General features: G+C 36.2%; 1 protein-coding gene across 10 annotated transcripts in view; it reads left to right on the forward strand.

The window, feature by feature from the left end:
* Positions 1-14,504, forward strand: part of LOC105690654 (RNA-binding protein Musashi homolog Rbp6) — a 468,805-nt gene extending 454,301 nt beyond the window's left edge. For 5 of the 10 annotated variants that reach the window (XM_025747123.2, XM_025747119.2, XM_025747125.2 and 2 more), the window contains 5 exons: positions 8,688-8,792; positions 9,307-9,372; positions 11,410-11,684; positions 12,876-12,940; positions 13,975-14,504. In XM_025747123.2, coding sequence (XP_025602908.1) covers positions 8,688-8,792; positions 9,307-9,372; positions 11,410-11,684; positions 12,876-12,917 — 488 coding nt within the window. In that variant the 3' untranslated portion in view covers positions 12,918-12,940; positions 13,975-14,504. Of the gene's footprint in view, positions 1-2,042; positions 2,127-8,687; positions 8,793-9,306; positions 9,373-11,409; positions 11,685-12,635; positions 12,856-12,875; positions 12,941-13,974 lie in introns of those variants that run through there. The other 5 variants (XM_025747126.2, XM_025747127.2, XM_048652726.1 and 2 more) reach the window with 4 other exon arrangements.
* Positions 14,505-16,400: the final 1,896 nt, after the last annotated feature.

A 16,400-nucleotide genomic window follows, 5' to 3' on the forward strand; every position in this document is an offset into this window, starting at 1 on the left:
CTCGCAACAAAACGTCTACGCTGCTGGCTACGCTGACTCCGGCACAGCTCGGGCTCGCTCGTTGAACGAGAAATTCGAATATTTTGACGAATGCGTTTCACCGGAATCGCGCTGTACGAAGAGAAAAGAAAAATTAATATTCCAAGCGCGGAACAAAAAAAAAGGAAGAAAATCGAAAAGATACGAAAAAAAGAAAAAGAAAGGTAACGTTAACGCCTCCGATCTGTAGTTAAATTGTTGCTATTCATAAGATTGTTGTTATATATCGCTGTGATTGCATGTGCGGGTTGAATGTTTGCACGCGTCTTTATCCGAATCGATTTGTATCGAACCGGGCGAGGGGATTTTTTAGAAGAAAAAAAAAAAAGAGTAGAAATTCAGTACGTTATTTCGGATACTGAGTTTTCTTTTTCATCTGATAAAACTTCTCTGCCCATGCAATCGAAGAACCGATTCCGGAAGTAGCGTCGCAACGTGACTGGTAGAGGGTTGCGGTTTTTTCAAATTGAAAATCAATTCAAATTAAGTATGTATAAAAAGAAAAAAAAATAACCAAAAATGAAAAAGAAAACCAAAAAACTAAACGAATACGAAAAAACCTTGAGGCGCGAGTTTTGTAAACGATTCGTTCACACTCAATGTCCTTCAGAGTTAATCTGAACAATATATAAGTTATTGATTAATTTATGAATAATGATAGAATGACGATGATATTCGCAAATCGCTGATGCTCTTACATATTATGTATACATGTATAAATATGTGTATATGTATGCATAAATACTACACCTATTATATGCATATAATATGAACATATATATAATATATATACACCTAAAAGTAATTAAGTATATTATATTATACAAATAATTAATGTCTGTAATAAATAAACTATCACGCAACAACAAGAACAAAGAGAAAAAAAAAAATTTGAAAAAAATTACGATGGTAATATCTAATTATTATTAAAAAAAAAAAAACATAACAAAAAGAACATTCAATGACGAATCAATGACAGTGTTATTGTAGAGAATAGATTTGAAATATTGGAACAACGAAATACTGGCTGGCAAACCGCGATCCGTGCTCGACAAATGATGGCCTAAAATTGTAATAGTCGTTATAACAGTATCGATGACATTTGTAAGTCCATTGTAAATTATCATTGAGATGATAGACTTCTCTTATGTTGTAACCCGTAAATCTTGTTCGACGTTGAATTTTCGAATTGACTCTATCGATCGCACCACCTTGTAACTCGCGTTACATCGATGATTCGTTTCGAGCACGGAGCGAATTTTCCTGCCGTTATTTCGCTGCCGATTTCACTATGAGCTAGCCGTCAATGAACGTCAGTACGTTATCGATACCGCGGTGATACGCAACCGCAGCCATATTATGCCCGTGCGCTTCAACGTGGAATTTCCATACACCTAATACATCATCACACAATTCATTATCCTTGTTATTTATAATTACCCGTGAAATTATCGATCGACCTCATTCAACGGGAATACCGATACCACCTTGTTGCCGAGATAATTTTTTCAAAAAAATCTCGTGTAATCTGTCGGATTATACGATTCGCGCGAATCAAGTGATCGAGTTTTTGAATCAGCTTCGGCGAGGGACCGGAAATAAAAAAGAAAAACAAATGAATTTCGTTAATCGATACCGATTCCCACAATTTTCCCGATTTCTCAAAATTTTGAATCCATGTCAGACTATAATGTGAGAAACAACCCGTACGGGTTTACGGATGAAAAAGGTGATTTGAAAAACATATCGGACTATGGTATCGATGCGTGGATTCGTTAATGTTTTTCACCCTTCCAAGTTTTAAGCCGACGGCGTTTCGATTTCGTGGAATAATATTTATTGATGTATAAAAAACGTCCAGAGATTTAATATTACTGTACACACCCAGGTGCGATTACACACATACCTATATGGAGAATTTAAAGCACAACTTGTAATACCCACCCACCTATTGACATGGCAATAAACGTTATACGTTATGGTTTGGTGTTGACTTCTGGTAGGAACGCTAGTGTACCGTGCAGTGAGTCCGCGCGTCGCCCCCGCACGAATGAGTCGCGTGGCCGTCAGTCCAGCCGGTTGCACCGGTAAGCTTTTTTTTAATCCCCAAAGAAAAAAATTAAAAAAAAAAAAAAAAATGAAAATTCTTCGACTTCGATTATCCGAAACCCTGCTGCTGCTGTCGCTGATGTAACGTGAGTGCATTTCTTACATACGGCACATCGTCGAATCGCGTACTCTCCTTCCCATCGGTTGCTCATATTTTTTGGTTTCTTTTTTTCAACATACCGTACGAGAGAATTTCGTGTAATTCACACCGATGCTAACGCCGCGATTATATTCATACGGGGGTTCAATCGGTTGCGATCGCTCGCGTGACTTATTCACCTTTATGACATTGCTTTATTTATTACACGGGGTTGAAAATTTCTAAAAAATATTCCGGGGCGAACGTGAATCCGATGAGTTTTATATGCTCGGAAATGGCGGTGGAAAAGGAGAAAAATTGTTTTATCATTACACAATAGCGATATATGTTTCGATATTATTTATTCGTTCGTTCGTTTATCCGCTTTATTATCGCGATACTTGTAACGGCTCGAACGAGTTTCGAGTCTTCAAATTCACGCGACCGTAATTCAATTACGTCCGCGTTACAGCGGGTCGAGTTTAGATGGGGTTAATTATGAATATATAATTCGTGATTTAATTGAAAGATAGTATCTCTGTGTAAAAGTATATACATATATAACTATACGTGCAGTATATACGGGGCGGTTCGCTATCCATGCGTTTTCTTCCGATGCTACGTATATACAGGTATACGTGTATAATAATCCGCGGGATGGGAGGGGGGGAGGGGGAGGGGGAGGGACGTAGGGGGAGGACGGCGACGATGAGAAAACCGAGAGCGAGAGACCATCCCTTTTCCGAGTGGTGGAAGTTTAAATTACTTCTCCAGACTTGGTGCAGGACTCTGTCTTTCGCGGAGCACAGTGGCTCGAGACCGGAAATCTGGTGTAACGGGGTGCAGGGTCGAATGCCGAGCTACGTCGCGAATTACTAGTTCGCAAACAAAACTCCCTCGCGATTAAACGTCGTAGATTGAGGGAAAAATAAACGTTCGCCGGGCTCATCTTCGCGCAGATCATACAACGGTTCGAACTTAAACTGCGTGAATACCGCGCGACCCGGATCACCCCTGCACATACATTTGTCCTTATCAAAAGTACGTATTAGCACGTACCCGTTATACATACGTGTCATATTGTAACGGGCAGTCCGAATTCAACGTGTTACGTCCCGCGAAGTATCCGATAACATTAATGGCGTTTTTGTGTACGAAATGAAATAAAATTTCATAGAAAAACAAAAACAAAAAAAATAAAATAACACTCACGACGCGCGGCCGCAGCGGGATGAAGGAAATTGATCCGAAATATTGATGAATCAGCTTGTGGAAGAGAAAAAAAATAAAATTGAACTGCAAAAAAAAGAAAAGAAAAGAAACAAAAAAAAAAAAAACCATTTGATATTCGTTCGAAGCTCGCTTGAATTTTTTACGAGCCGTAGAAGGATTGACGTTATCGCTGAAATTAGTACATTATGATTCTGGTATAGCTTTATAGAATAGCGAGTATTGATATAACAGTAACGTAATTACAGCTGTTTTATTGTCATATAATTATATAATTAATATCCTGTATATCGTACTGGTGTTGGATGACTGCCTAGCTCATAGTATACTCGTATTACACATTATATCTATATAGTATTTTCCAAAGACCATATTCTTTATTCTTTTATTCGTTACCTCTTGTTTTTATTTACAATCGATTGAATCGCCATACATATTCGATAGTTTTCACTAGAACTTAGCATAAAACTATGTTATCGTATAATTAGAATTGACGACTCAAAACTCATGTCACAGTAATTATACACATGTATCGTTAATTATATTTTCTCTATCGTAATATTCAACTCATGTCACATACATATACGCACACATTTTGTCTGAAAATGATGATAATTACGTGTGATTCGTCGAATCGATGCATGAATTTCGTTTGTTGTATAGTTCCAGTGAAAACTATGATACCACATGTTGTGATTCGAAATATTCATTTAACCGATCGATCAATCAATCCACTGAATGATCGACGTGTTTAAATACGTGGTTTTCCATCCACACACGCATTACGTGTTTAAATATTAACTTTGTTTTATCAATTTTTTTCGTTCCCAAAGAACTAGCCAAACGGGAAACTTTCTCTTTTCTTTGATCAAGCAAAATTTGTAGTAATTTTCTTTTTTTTTTCAAATGTATATAAGAGAGATTCTTACCTTCTCATTTTTATTTTTTTTTTTTTTATTTAATATCACTGATTTGTAAGGAACCAAAAAGAGAAAGAATAGAAAAAAAAAGTGACGCGTGGCATTTTGGGTCCTTTTTATTTGAATTATTGTATAAAGAAGAAAAGAAAGGCCCGCGGATGAGAGTCCTGCGCGTTGCCATGCAAATCGTGAGGAAGATAACCGAAGATGACATCACCTAGGGGCGAGTAACCTACCATCTACCTTAACCTACTGTCTTTATAGTGAATTAATTAATCATCGTGTAAACCGTGTTAAAGTAATAGTTTTATTTATAGTATCGCTAGCAAACGCCAGGCTGAGGTATTGATCCGTAATGTGTGTACAAAATTTATTATCAATAATCGAGCTTTTTTTTTTTTACATTTGTTCGATATTCGCAACAAAAAAAAAAGAAAAACTCTTACAAAAGAAATCAAAGCTTCCCGAGTGCGATCATGCCGAAAATAGTCTCTATAGTTCACGGAATTCCTTCAAATTGCATTCCACTTCATTTTCCTGCCGCCCCGCTTTTCGCTCTGTTTCTCTTTCTCTTTCTTTCAACGCCCGCTTCGTCTCGCCTTCTCCTGTTTGTTTGTTTGTTGTTTTTTTTTTCGTTATTCCTTTTTATTTTTCATTGTATTCCGCCACTGTTTTGAAAAAGTTTGATTCAATTTCTACCGAGTGTTTGTCACTATCGGATCTCGCGAGCCCCCAATCCCAGGAGCGTTTTTCAATCTTGCCCGCACGATCTTTAAACTCGTAAAGCGCGGCTTCTCCTTTGCCTTCTTTGAAATCGCCCTTCAGCTTCCTCCAACCACCTTCTCAACTACCCACCCCACCCCCCTCCATACTTACCTTCTTCCGAGTCGTGCGACTATATTATAATTTCGCTTTTATAGTTTTCCGGAGGCGCGAGTATATGATGCTCTTCCAGCTATTCTTCTTTTCCACTTTTTTCCTCTTCTTTATTCATTCTCTCTTCCGGATGTTGCCGCCCTCGATACACGTATGCGTACACCTGTCTAACCGCGAGTGAATGGAACTACTTCCGTGACTTTTGGGTCTATAACGTCTTCATTGAAATTTGTTGGAAAATTACTGCACGCGAAAAGTAACATACGTATAATAAATGATATCTGTATGAAATGGGACAAAAATAAAATTGGATCGAGTAAATGCTTTCACCTTTCGCGTATACATGGGTATATACATTATATTATTCCCAATCATCCCTCTCGCGATTCATTTTTTCCTTAGCCTGGCAATTCTAGTGTAGAAAAATTATATAGAATTTATTATGAATATATATTCATATTTACGCACATGTATGTATATATATTTATATAACCTACTAACAAATTTTATCGCATAGGTATATATATATATATATTATATATACATAGTCCTCGCTAGTCAGTAGTGGAGTTAAAATATATTTTATATTATGTACATTATATATCAATAGGGTAAATATTTCGACTAACATTGCAATAACCATCGTTTATTTAAACATAATTTTAGTAATATAGGTTAGTAATGTTACATGTACCGCATATAATACGTTATACATACCTAATTTTGGCTACGCTACAAATTACCTACAGGCAATATAAAATAGTTAATTACATAATATAGGTCTGTTCGAGATATTTAGTACGAATATATTGAGTTTAATTTTACGTATATATTCATATACATATATTAAACATAGTCGTTGAAATATCATATCGATATTATGCATAGTGTAGTACGAGAAGGTGACCTTAAAAATAATTGTGGTGATTTGGTGTGCAGATTTAAAAAAATTATGACAGCAAAAAAACATTGAAAAAAAAAAAAATATAGTTATTAGTAAAATTTTAAAATAGTCGTAGTATAGTTATAGTAGTATATCTATATGTAAATAATCTATACAAATAGTATGAGAGTGACGAGTTTATTTTATTTGTTGAATCTTATTTATTTTCGTGTGTTATAATTGTGATGCGTAATTTCAAATTTTGCACTCAACATAATATAGTATTTGTTTTTCTCTAATCCAAACTAACAGATGAATTCGATTTTTTTTTTTCAATGATAATACTACGATTATAATTTGCAGAATATTATACAACACCACCTTAACAAAAATCGTATAACATATATACGATCATTATTCGTACATAGCATATACATTATATACATAGAATTCAAAGTTCACATAGCTTATGTCCTATACTATAGATGAAAAAGAACCTTAGAATATTTATATGTATACTATATCTATAAACAAGATGCGTACGATATCATGTTTCTGGAAAAACATAATATTTGGAAAAAAAATATAGAGTAACGTCGCGGGATTAGAAAAAAAATCGAGAATCAGATAATAATTATTCAATCTCGTGTCTGATTAGTATAAGATTCGAATTATCATAATAATTCATTGAGCACACTATTATTTTATCGTGATGATTTTTTTTCGTAATTCTACTACTATACAGTTGTCATCATTTTACCATTATTTGTGTGTTGTACTAAATATCGTATCTCAGTAAGCCACATTTTTGAATCACATGTTAAACACACGTTATACATGACATGATCATATCGTAGTATGTGCACAGAATAACACCGGTTGTATTTTAATTTCAATATATATCTGATTTATTTTTTCTCTTCAAATAATCGGTCAGAAAGGGGTTATTTTTTATTTTTTCAATTAAAATTCAAGTGTAATTATTGAATATGGTATTTGAATGAGGAGCCGGTGTTCCTCTGTGCTCGTTCAGGTATATCAATTCTCATACAATTCCATCGCCTATTAATTGACGTAACTGTACATATATATATTTGTTCAAACAATTTGCGTATAGCGTTTGGAGAAATTATGTGATTTGTCCAACGTGTTGCTTTCCGGATATCATAAAATATATTATCCGTTTGACGTGAGAATCGAAAAACGCAGTGAGAAGACATCTGCAGAATACCAAAATACGTAATACGACGTTGTTCAGATGTACGTACATCGAAATATCGAAAGACAGAATCCCTCGGTACGAAATCCCAATTATTTTATCGCTTTGATCGCCAAACGACCTACGTCAGTCTCGCAGGAATATAAATGGCTACGCACTTGAAATAGATGAACTTCTAGCCCATATATACATCATACATTCTGCGAAACACGTTTTCCCTAAAACTTGCACATCAGGTATCATTGCGATCGTCAAAAATTTCTAACTTATTGTAAAATCATTTCATCGTTCTAAAACATGAACAGTTTCTGAAATTTGAAAAAAAAAGAAAAGCTTCTATCGCTTGGTTATCACCAGCGTTTTTTTCTTTATTCGTATCTTCGTCCAACTTCGTTTTATCGTCGACCATTTGTTCGGTGATTTTTTTTTTTTTTTTACGTTTCTTTTGGATTTTATTTAACCGCGTAACGCGGCACATATCTTTCCTTCGGACGAACGGCGTCCCGGTGAACGAGCACCGGGCCTTGATGAATATTTCGCGCGTTGCGCAGTTTCCAAACTTCCGGCGGTGGTTTATCAACGCGAGAAATGCCGCGACATTCGTACAGTAAAGTATGGTATACGTATATATACATGTAGCCGGTATACGCACTTTGGGCGCCATTGAACGTTATTGGACGCCATTGGATGCCGCGATACCACCCTCCCATACAAATCACGTCAATGGGAAATTTATTGAGGCCGCTACCCCCCGCGTTATCAATAATACGCCCCGGATTATACTTCTTCCCAAGGGAAAAGAGAACGCGAACATTTACTATATAATATATGTATACTTTTTTTACTTTTATTGTTATTATTATGTGGTATATGAAACGGAAAAAAAACGCTGCTGCATTTCACCGTCGGCACCACTGTGAATTTATCCGAATCAATCATTTTTTATCTAATTTCTCACCATACCTATGTATACCCATATACTTTTATGTGTCCACGTCAGTCACTTACCGAGAACACGTAAACTCAATGCTAGTAAACAAGCCTAAGAGACAGAACGACGAAAGGAAACATTCTCACTCCCGAAACATTCTCATTCCGTTTGCTTTCGACGATAATTACACACGTAGAATCCGCTAAAATATATTTGTAGCTTCAAAAAACCCTTGTGACGTACATTATATATTGCCCGTATATTTCTTATTCCTGTACCATCAGGCTACACAATGTATTGTATGGTTGAATTTTTCTCTCCCTTCAATTTTCCCCTTCTTACTTTTCTTTAATTTTCTTTCGGTACACGATTTGAGTCTGTTATTGTTTATAATAATTCAGGGTTGCCCGTCTACTACCCGGGAAGCGGAAACGACGGTGTTCAGGGCCGCGCATATTCGGAGGCGACGATGCAACACATTCAACAAAATCTGCAGCGTAAGAAATGTATGGGAACGTATTCGATCTCAACAATTGTTATAATAATATTTTTATTATATTATGTAATCTATATCCATTGGATCGCTACATTCGTACATTTCTTAACGAGTTCGATGATGTTCGTGCATGTAGCAATAAATCACGATGCATTCGAAATCTTATACACACGCCCACTTGACGTGTGTAACATCAGATTTTTACATATACTGCCAATTTCGAAAATTACACAAAAAATCTTCATCGATCTGGCTGTGATAAATTATTTTTTAAATCGATGTTATTTATTTATTTATTTATTTTTTTTTTATTCTTTCTATTCCTTTTTATCATCGTTCCCATAATGTGACGTAACGATTCCGGAAGCAACACATTGGCAAATTCGTAATTCGCAAAGTTTCTTTAGCAAAACAAAACATAAAGAATCGCTGCATCCCCAAAAATTACCTACGATATTTCATGACCGTGACAATGATTGACTAAATATCCGTAGAATAGTTGTAATCTAAATTTTATGTTTCAGTGGATTTGACCAATGGGCAGCTAACACCAAACAACAATACGCCGCTACTTACACAAGCGCTTTCTGGTAAGTGAATTAGTTGGAAGTTTCGTTTTATCTGTACGATTATTTCGAAATTTCATGTTCTTCGCAAAAGAATTCAGCTCCATATATGTTCGACTCGAAAGTGAAAAAGAAAGGAATGAAAATCTAGAAGGAAGAAAAAAAAAAAAAAAACAAGTGAAACAGACATAAAGGTAAAACGGACAGGGAATTTTCGCAGTGCATTAGGTACACGAGATTCGAAGTTTGCAGTCCAGGCTCGTATGTGGGGCGCCGGAACGCCGCCAGCAAAATACGACGACGCCTTTTCCATCTTCGGCGCCCTCGCCTCTCCCTCCCTATCGCATCTCTTTTTCTAACCCCCGTACCACCGTTCTTTCCCCTCCCTCCCCCCCCCCCCACAGCAGCGTTTTCCCCCCTCAGCCCCTTTCTCTTGCCGTCCGCAATCTCCTCTCAAATAAATCAAACTTTTGAATCGCGCAGCCCCTGGTACCTACCCGGCAGAAAACTTTGTAACCGTTCGCTATTGTCGAGAGTTTAAAAGCTGAATAGGTTTTAGATTGTCTGTTGCGCCAACTTGCTTTGTCGTCAGCCGTTCTTCTTCTTACCTCTTCCAGGCTCCCCCCCGCCCCCGCTCCCTCTAACTCCGCAACCCTCTCGCCATCTTTTTTTGTTTCATTTTCCTTTCTTCTTTTTCGTCATTACGTGCCTTTTCCCTTTCGGTCACCACCGAGCCGCCTACTCGTCTCTCGACTCTCGAGCTGCGCGACTCTAATTTTTATTCTTTGTTTTTCAAAAATTGCTCAAAGTTTCACGTTTTCATCTCGCATTCAAGTTTTCGGGGAAAACTTTCCTTGAAATATAATCACGGTATCTTTTTCAATCGATATTACGATTAAAATTTGGTATAAATGTAAGAAAAATATCCGCCCCGTTAGCGGAAGCAACAGGAGATTTCGCGGGTGTGCCGGTATAAACGAGTAGAGTTATACACGATGAAGTCGATCGTGAACTCATTTCAGGGGAAAATCGATACCGCAAGTTCGGATTCAGATTTCACGTTAATGATGTACGCGAGTTGATTCTTTTTCGCTCCTGTTCCCTACGCGGTTCCAATTATATTTTGCCTCCGTTGCGGAATGAAATATCAGTTGATTTGCGTACCGCGAGAATTTCACCGCGAATTATTCGCGGACTGACCGACGCATATAATAATACTACAATACACGAGGTGTTACCACTCGATGTACATACGTATACGTATACGTGTATGTATGTTTTTTTTTTCAGATGAGGGTGAATATATGTGCGCGGATCGATTCGCTCCGCGTTCGTATTCGGTCCATTTTCTATAGATCCAACAGCATATTGCCACGCGCGCCCTGCACCCCGTTACGTTGTTACTTTCGCTTCATTTATCGTCAGTTATATTACAATTTTGCGGCTATGCGAAATACATCCATCTGAAACACTTAGCGCACCTTAAATGCAATGCAGTGATTATTTTTTTTTCGGAATCTCTGTGTAACCGTGTAATTTTCCTTTTTACCTTTTATACCTTACTATCCGTTGAAACATAACAATATAGATAGGGGTAGGCGGGGCAAAATGTAGTACCCCAAAAATTGTGTAAAAATTGTTTTTTTTTCTTTTCAAATGATCGAAAAGGAGTTCGAACATCGTTCTGAATTGAATTTTTTTTTCTTTAATGCTTTTCTCAAGTAACTACCCCGTCTTGCCCCGCCTACCCCTATGTCTTACGTCTCTCTGATATTCAACGAATTCCTTTCTTACACTTGATTGTGGTTACACCACGGAAAAGAATCCATCTGTCCCTCCGACCGCGATGGGATGGAGAAATTTTCACAACTATTCCGTATGCTCCGAAAGGTGCATTCGAATTATTTGAAAAATTGCAATTTACATGCATGTGACATTTGAATGTTATTCGGGCGACGGAGGAACCGTTGGCGTGCATTCATTCTTTCGAAATTTGGGGTCGATTCATCCCTCTTGATCAAGGCCGGCGTTATTGACGAATGGGTGTAACGTTCGTTACAGTGATGAATAACTACCAAGCGGCAGCGCAAGCCGGATTCCCGCCAGCGTCACCGCATGGGGCAGGTGGACACGGTGGACCTCAAAACCGCTCTTTCCCGGCAGCAAATTCGCCCGGACCAATCGACATGTACAGTTCGAGTGCGGCGGCCGCAGCTGCAGCCGCAGCAGCGGACAGTGCAGTTGCTAGTTACGTCCAGGCGGCAGCCAGCCCGCAGCCACCTACAACAGCATTTCCCGCAATCGCAGTTTCCCGCGCCCCGCTCAACTACAGCCCCGTAAGTAACACAATTTTTCATATTGCGTTCACGCTTTTTGCAGGCACACGCACACGGAATATTTTACACGAACACGATTCGATCACGTCGATCGGTGTACCGATCTGAAGCGCGTGACGATAATCCGAATAATAAAAAATAAAATTTGCAAACAGAATTTGCGAAATTTCAGGACGAGTCGTTACGGTAGTTTTCTTTTCGAATCGCTTCAGATCGATATGTTTTCCTACTGTGATAATCTATGACACGTCATTCTTCTACCACTTTTCATCTGTCTTTATCTCCTTGTCCGAGCAACTGGGTGGTCGAATATGTGCAAATTATTATCGAAATATTCTCGAAAATCTTGCAGACGTTCGAAAACAAATATAAGTGGTGAACCCGGGGGTGGATACCTTTCGATACTTTTTTTGTCCACCCTGAAGCTCATAATTCTTTTATTCACTGTTATAAACATTTCGGCTGCAGTGTCGTCGTATAGTTTTTTGTTGAATTTGAAATTCTGTAAAATTTTCTTAAATTTTACAGAATACTACGTAACTTACATACGTCGACAAGTGCAGGTGAATAATTGTAGTGAACGGAAATTCCTTCTTTTGATTTAATTAATCGATTGCAGTTTCCGATCGCTACACAAACATATAGGTGATCTCTACATCAAGGTTATACGGCGTGTCCACTTTGCTCAATAGGTATTTCGATAGGTCATGAAAAAATAATAGTGAAATTTGACAAAAATGGACCCTAGTCGTTACGAGTACACATTGGGTAGTTTGGACACGTTACTAAACCCTGAAATAATAAAGAGAAAACAATAAAGAAATAAATGGAAAAAAGAAACTTTCACTGAATGTATAGAACTACTAGAACGATGATCTCAAAGATATTCATCCTGTTTTTTTTTTTTTTTTATTTTTTTTTTTATTTTTTTTTCTACCGGCAATTTCCTAGATGATGTTTACCGCAGTTTTAGAATCGCCACTTTGGTAGCGCTCACAGCCGCCTATATACCCCGAAGTTTCGAGGGTCGAGTACCGCAATTACTGTTGCACGCGTATCTCGTGTGTTCGTATTCGTTTACGTGTGCATTTGCGTGTACGCGGGGGAGGATCAGAGAAAGCAAATACTCGGGGTAGAGTGGTTCTGACGTGTGGGAAAACGCTGATGGGAAATTGTTTCGTCTGTTTCCAGGGTCCTCTGATACCAGCGGCGTTCACTAATGGCTACCATTGAGCCTTGTTAAGACCTAACAACAGGTGTGTATCAACGATACATTTTCTTCCTCTGTAAAAATCAACTTCAACTTCTCCACACGTTTCATCGTCATTCTCCGTCGATTCTTCCACTCGTCCAATACCGCGCGCAAATACTACGCTAATATGTATCTACATAATATATGATACAATTAAACGTATCGCGGAAATCTAATTAATCAAACAAAGTGATTGCAATTTTTACTTGAAAGGAAAAAAACGAAAAGTTGAGCGCAAAAGATGAAAAAACGGCGCGTTTTAGACGCTGAATGAGAATCTTGTCATCTCATCTCATCTCATCTCGCATCATCTCACCGATAAGTGAGCAAAAAACGAGGAAAAATTTCAAAAACTACTCGACTAACGATCGCAAACATTTCACCAGTAGCTTTGTCACGCACTCCGAAGTGTCATCGGCTAATGCTGTGAAAATATGATTCACAGAAATATTTTAACAAGTAGATAACATTTAGTCCGTGTTATACGTAGTTCTCAAGGGAGCGATCCGCTGACAATGAGTTTCATAGTAAAGACCCTCAAAGGATCTTCATTCCATAGTAGGTTCTCTGTGCTCCTTGTAACGGCTAGTTTTTTGAAAAACAGCGCGACAAAAGAGTAGTGCCAGCATAACCGCGACGAGGGATGCCAGCATTGTATAGATGTTTATTAGGGCGGATCGAGAAAACTAAAAGTTGTTGGCGACCTTCAAATTCAAAGATATCGCTGAAAGGAAGTTCTGCGTATGAGGAATCGATTTTGTGAATTTTCTGGGGACGCACGGGACGCTTAGAAACGCCATTTTTCAGCATAAACTTCACTGTATCGCTCATAAACGGAAGCAGATGATTCGAAATTAAGAATTCAGAATTTGTCACGTCATCCGCTTCCGTTTATGAGCGTTACAGTGAATTCCATACGGAAAAACACACAAAATCGAATCCCTGCCCATGGAACTATCTATCAGCGATATCTTCGAATTTGAAAGTGTGCAATATATTCATGCTCATGTGTAAAAATATTCGTTTTACTTTTCGCAGGATGATGGAAGAGAGGGCAGAATGCAGCACGGTCGACTAACGGCAAGATTACACCAAAACATAATCATCACACAAGGAGAACATATTATATAAGTATACACCAGATATTGAATAAAAAGAAACACACAGGAGAAAATAGAAAAAAAAAAAAAAAAATTTGAATCGAGAATCTATGAATAGAAAAAAAAATTATATATATACATATATAATATAATGAACGTTGAACTACATCAAATTTGGACACGATCGAGTATATATAAGTGTGTCGTAATTTTGACGAAAAAAAAAAACATACACACGCACACAAAGAAAAACCTAGAAAAGACTAGAATAAAAAAAGAATGTGACGCGAAAGCGCGGATAGGACGGGTGGACTCCGTCGCAATATACAAAAACAAGGGACAGATGATGAATTTTGTAATCGATTCAATAAGATCAGTACACCGCGACAGAAAATTGAAAAAAAAAAAATGAAATTTGTAATTGGAACTTGAAATGAGAAAGTTATTCTACTAGGTAAATCGACGGAACATCAATGATAGACAGAAAAATATACGTTAGACCATATATGCAAGAGATCCGATCGCCGAAGAAAATACATTGAGTTGAAAAAGATAAAACCAAAAAAAGATCACAGCGTCCGATCGATGAGAAAATATACAATCATTTTCTCTTTCGAAAGACCAGACCAGGATGCGTGCTGTGAAGAAAATGGAATAAAATTAATTAATTAATGAATTATAAATACAACTCTTGACGGTATAGTACCACAAAGTAATAAGAAAAAAATTACGAATTTGATAATTACCGAACGAATAATAATAATTGAATATTTGGTAAAGGAAAGAGAAGAAATAAAAATATAAAACAATAAAAATTAAATAAATTACCGATCAGAACAATCGAACAACTTATATTATATACTTATATTACGATGTCCGGATATATGATCACACACGACATACTGTACACATACTGTATATATGTATACATTATACTATATGTAATACTTATATGAATATAATATACCTATTACATATATACATCTTACATATATATATGTTCAGCCGAAGCGATCGCATATTGGTGCCAGCCCGTTCTCCGACATTGATAAATAATATTAATAATAATAATTATATAAAAATAATTAATTAATTAATCAATAATAAAATTAATATTATTAGTCGATAAAATATTAATGGTTAAGTATAATATATTATGATAAATAATTAATTCTATATGAATAATGAATATATATGCATATATATACACACATACAATATATATATATATCTATATATATACATGTATATATATTAAATATACATTATTAGATAACGTATAATTTTAGCCTCTAAGAGCAAAAAAGATATAATAATATACCAACAACTCATGTACGAATAAAAAAATCTATATATACATATATAATATATATGTATATATTTATATATTACCAGCTATATATTGTAGGTATAATAATACCTGTCACCAATACTATACATACCCATCATTACACGAATTAAAGCTTTCCGGAAAAACTTTGAACGAAAATTACTTGGATTATTAATATTACTATCATTATTATTATCATCAACACTAAGACCGTTGTTATTATTATCAATTATTATTGTCAATCTTATGATTATTTCTATTGTTATTACTATAATAATTATTATTATAGTAGTTGTTGTTATTGTACCAATATTATTATCACCGTGATTCTTATTTCTTTGTTAATACATTTTTTTCTTTTCTTTTTGTTGGGAAAAAGACACTATCGTTGGTTTATTATACACACGATTAGAATGCGTGTACCGTAATTCGTCATTGATTCTTGATCGTCATAACCGCGTGGCGAATTAGGTCTAATTGCGAGGTGGAAGAAAAAGAGTTCAATAAAACTAAAAAAATTATTGTAATAGGGGAAGAATTTTTTCGATAAAATATTGTGATGTAATTTGTTTATCGCTATACATATGTATAATTACGAAAAATTAATTACTTCGTACCTTCTCTCGATCTTTTCTCTCATTTTCATTTCTCGTTTCATTATTACTGCTAACACAATGATGTGTCCATATGGATATGTATGTTCCTTCTTCGTTGTTTTTTTGGACGTTTTAGAAGCTATAGAAATATATATATAGACACATATGTATAAAGTTTACCTATAGGTATATGAAACACGTACACATACATAAACCCGCGCGTATAAAAACTTGTAAAATTATTTAACAACACGTTGCATTATATCGCCTGTGGACTGCAACTACTCTCGCATATTATGTATATGTGTAGGTGTATATAGGTATATATACGTATATATATATATATATATATATCTATTATAATTCGTTAAATCGGAATCGAGGGTATGGCGAGAAATGCGAAGATAAAATTCAGTTATCATGAAATTTATAATCCAT

This window comes from Athalia rosae, chromosome 3, assembly GCF_917208135.1.
Source record: "Athalia rosae chromosome 3, iyAthRosa1.1, whole genome shotgun sequence".
In the NCBI taxonomy this organism is placed as follows: Eukaryota; Metazoa; Arthropoda; class Insecta; order Hymenoptera; family Athaliidae; genus Athalia; species Athalia rosae.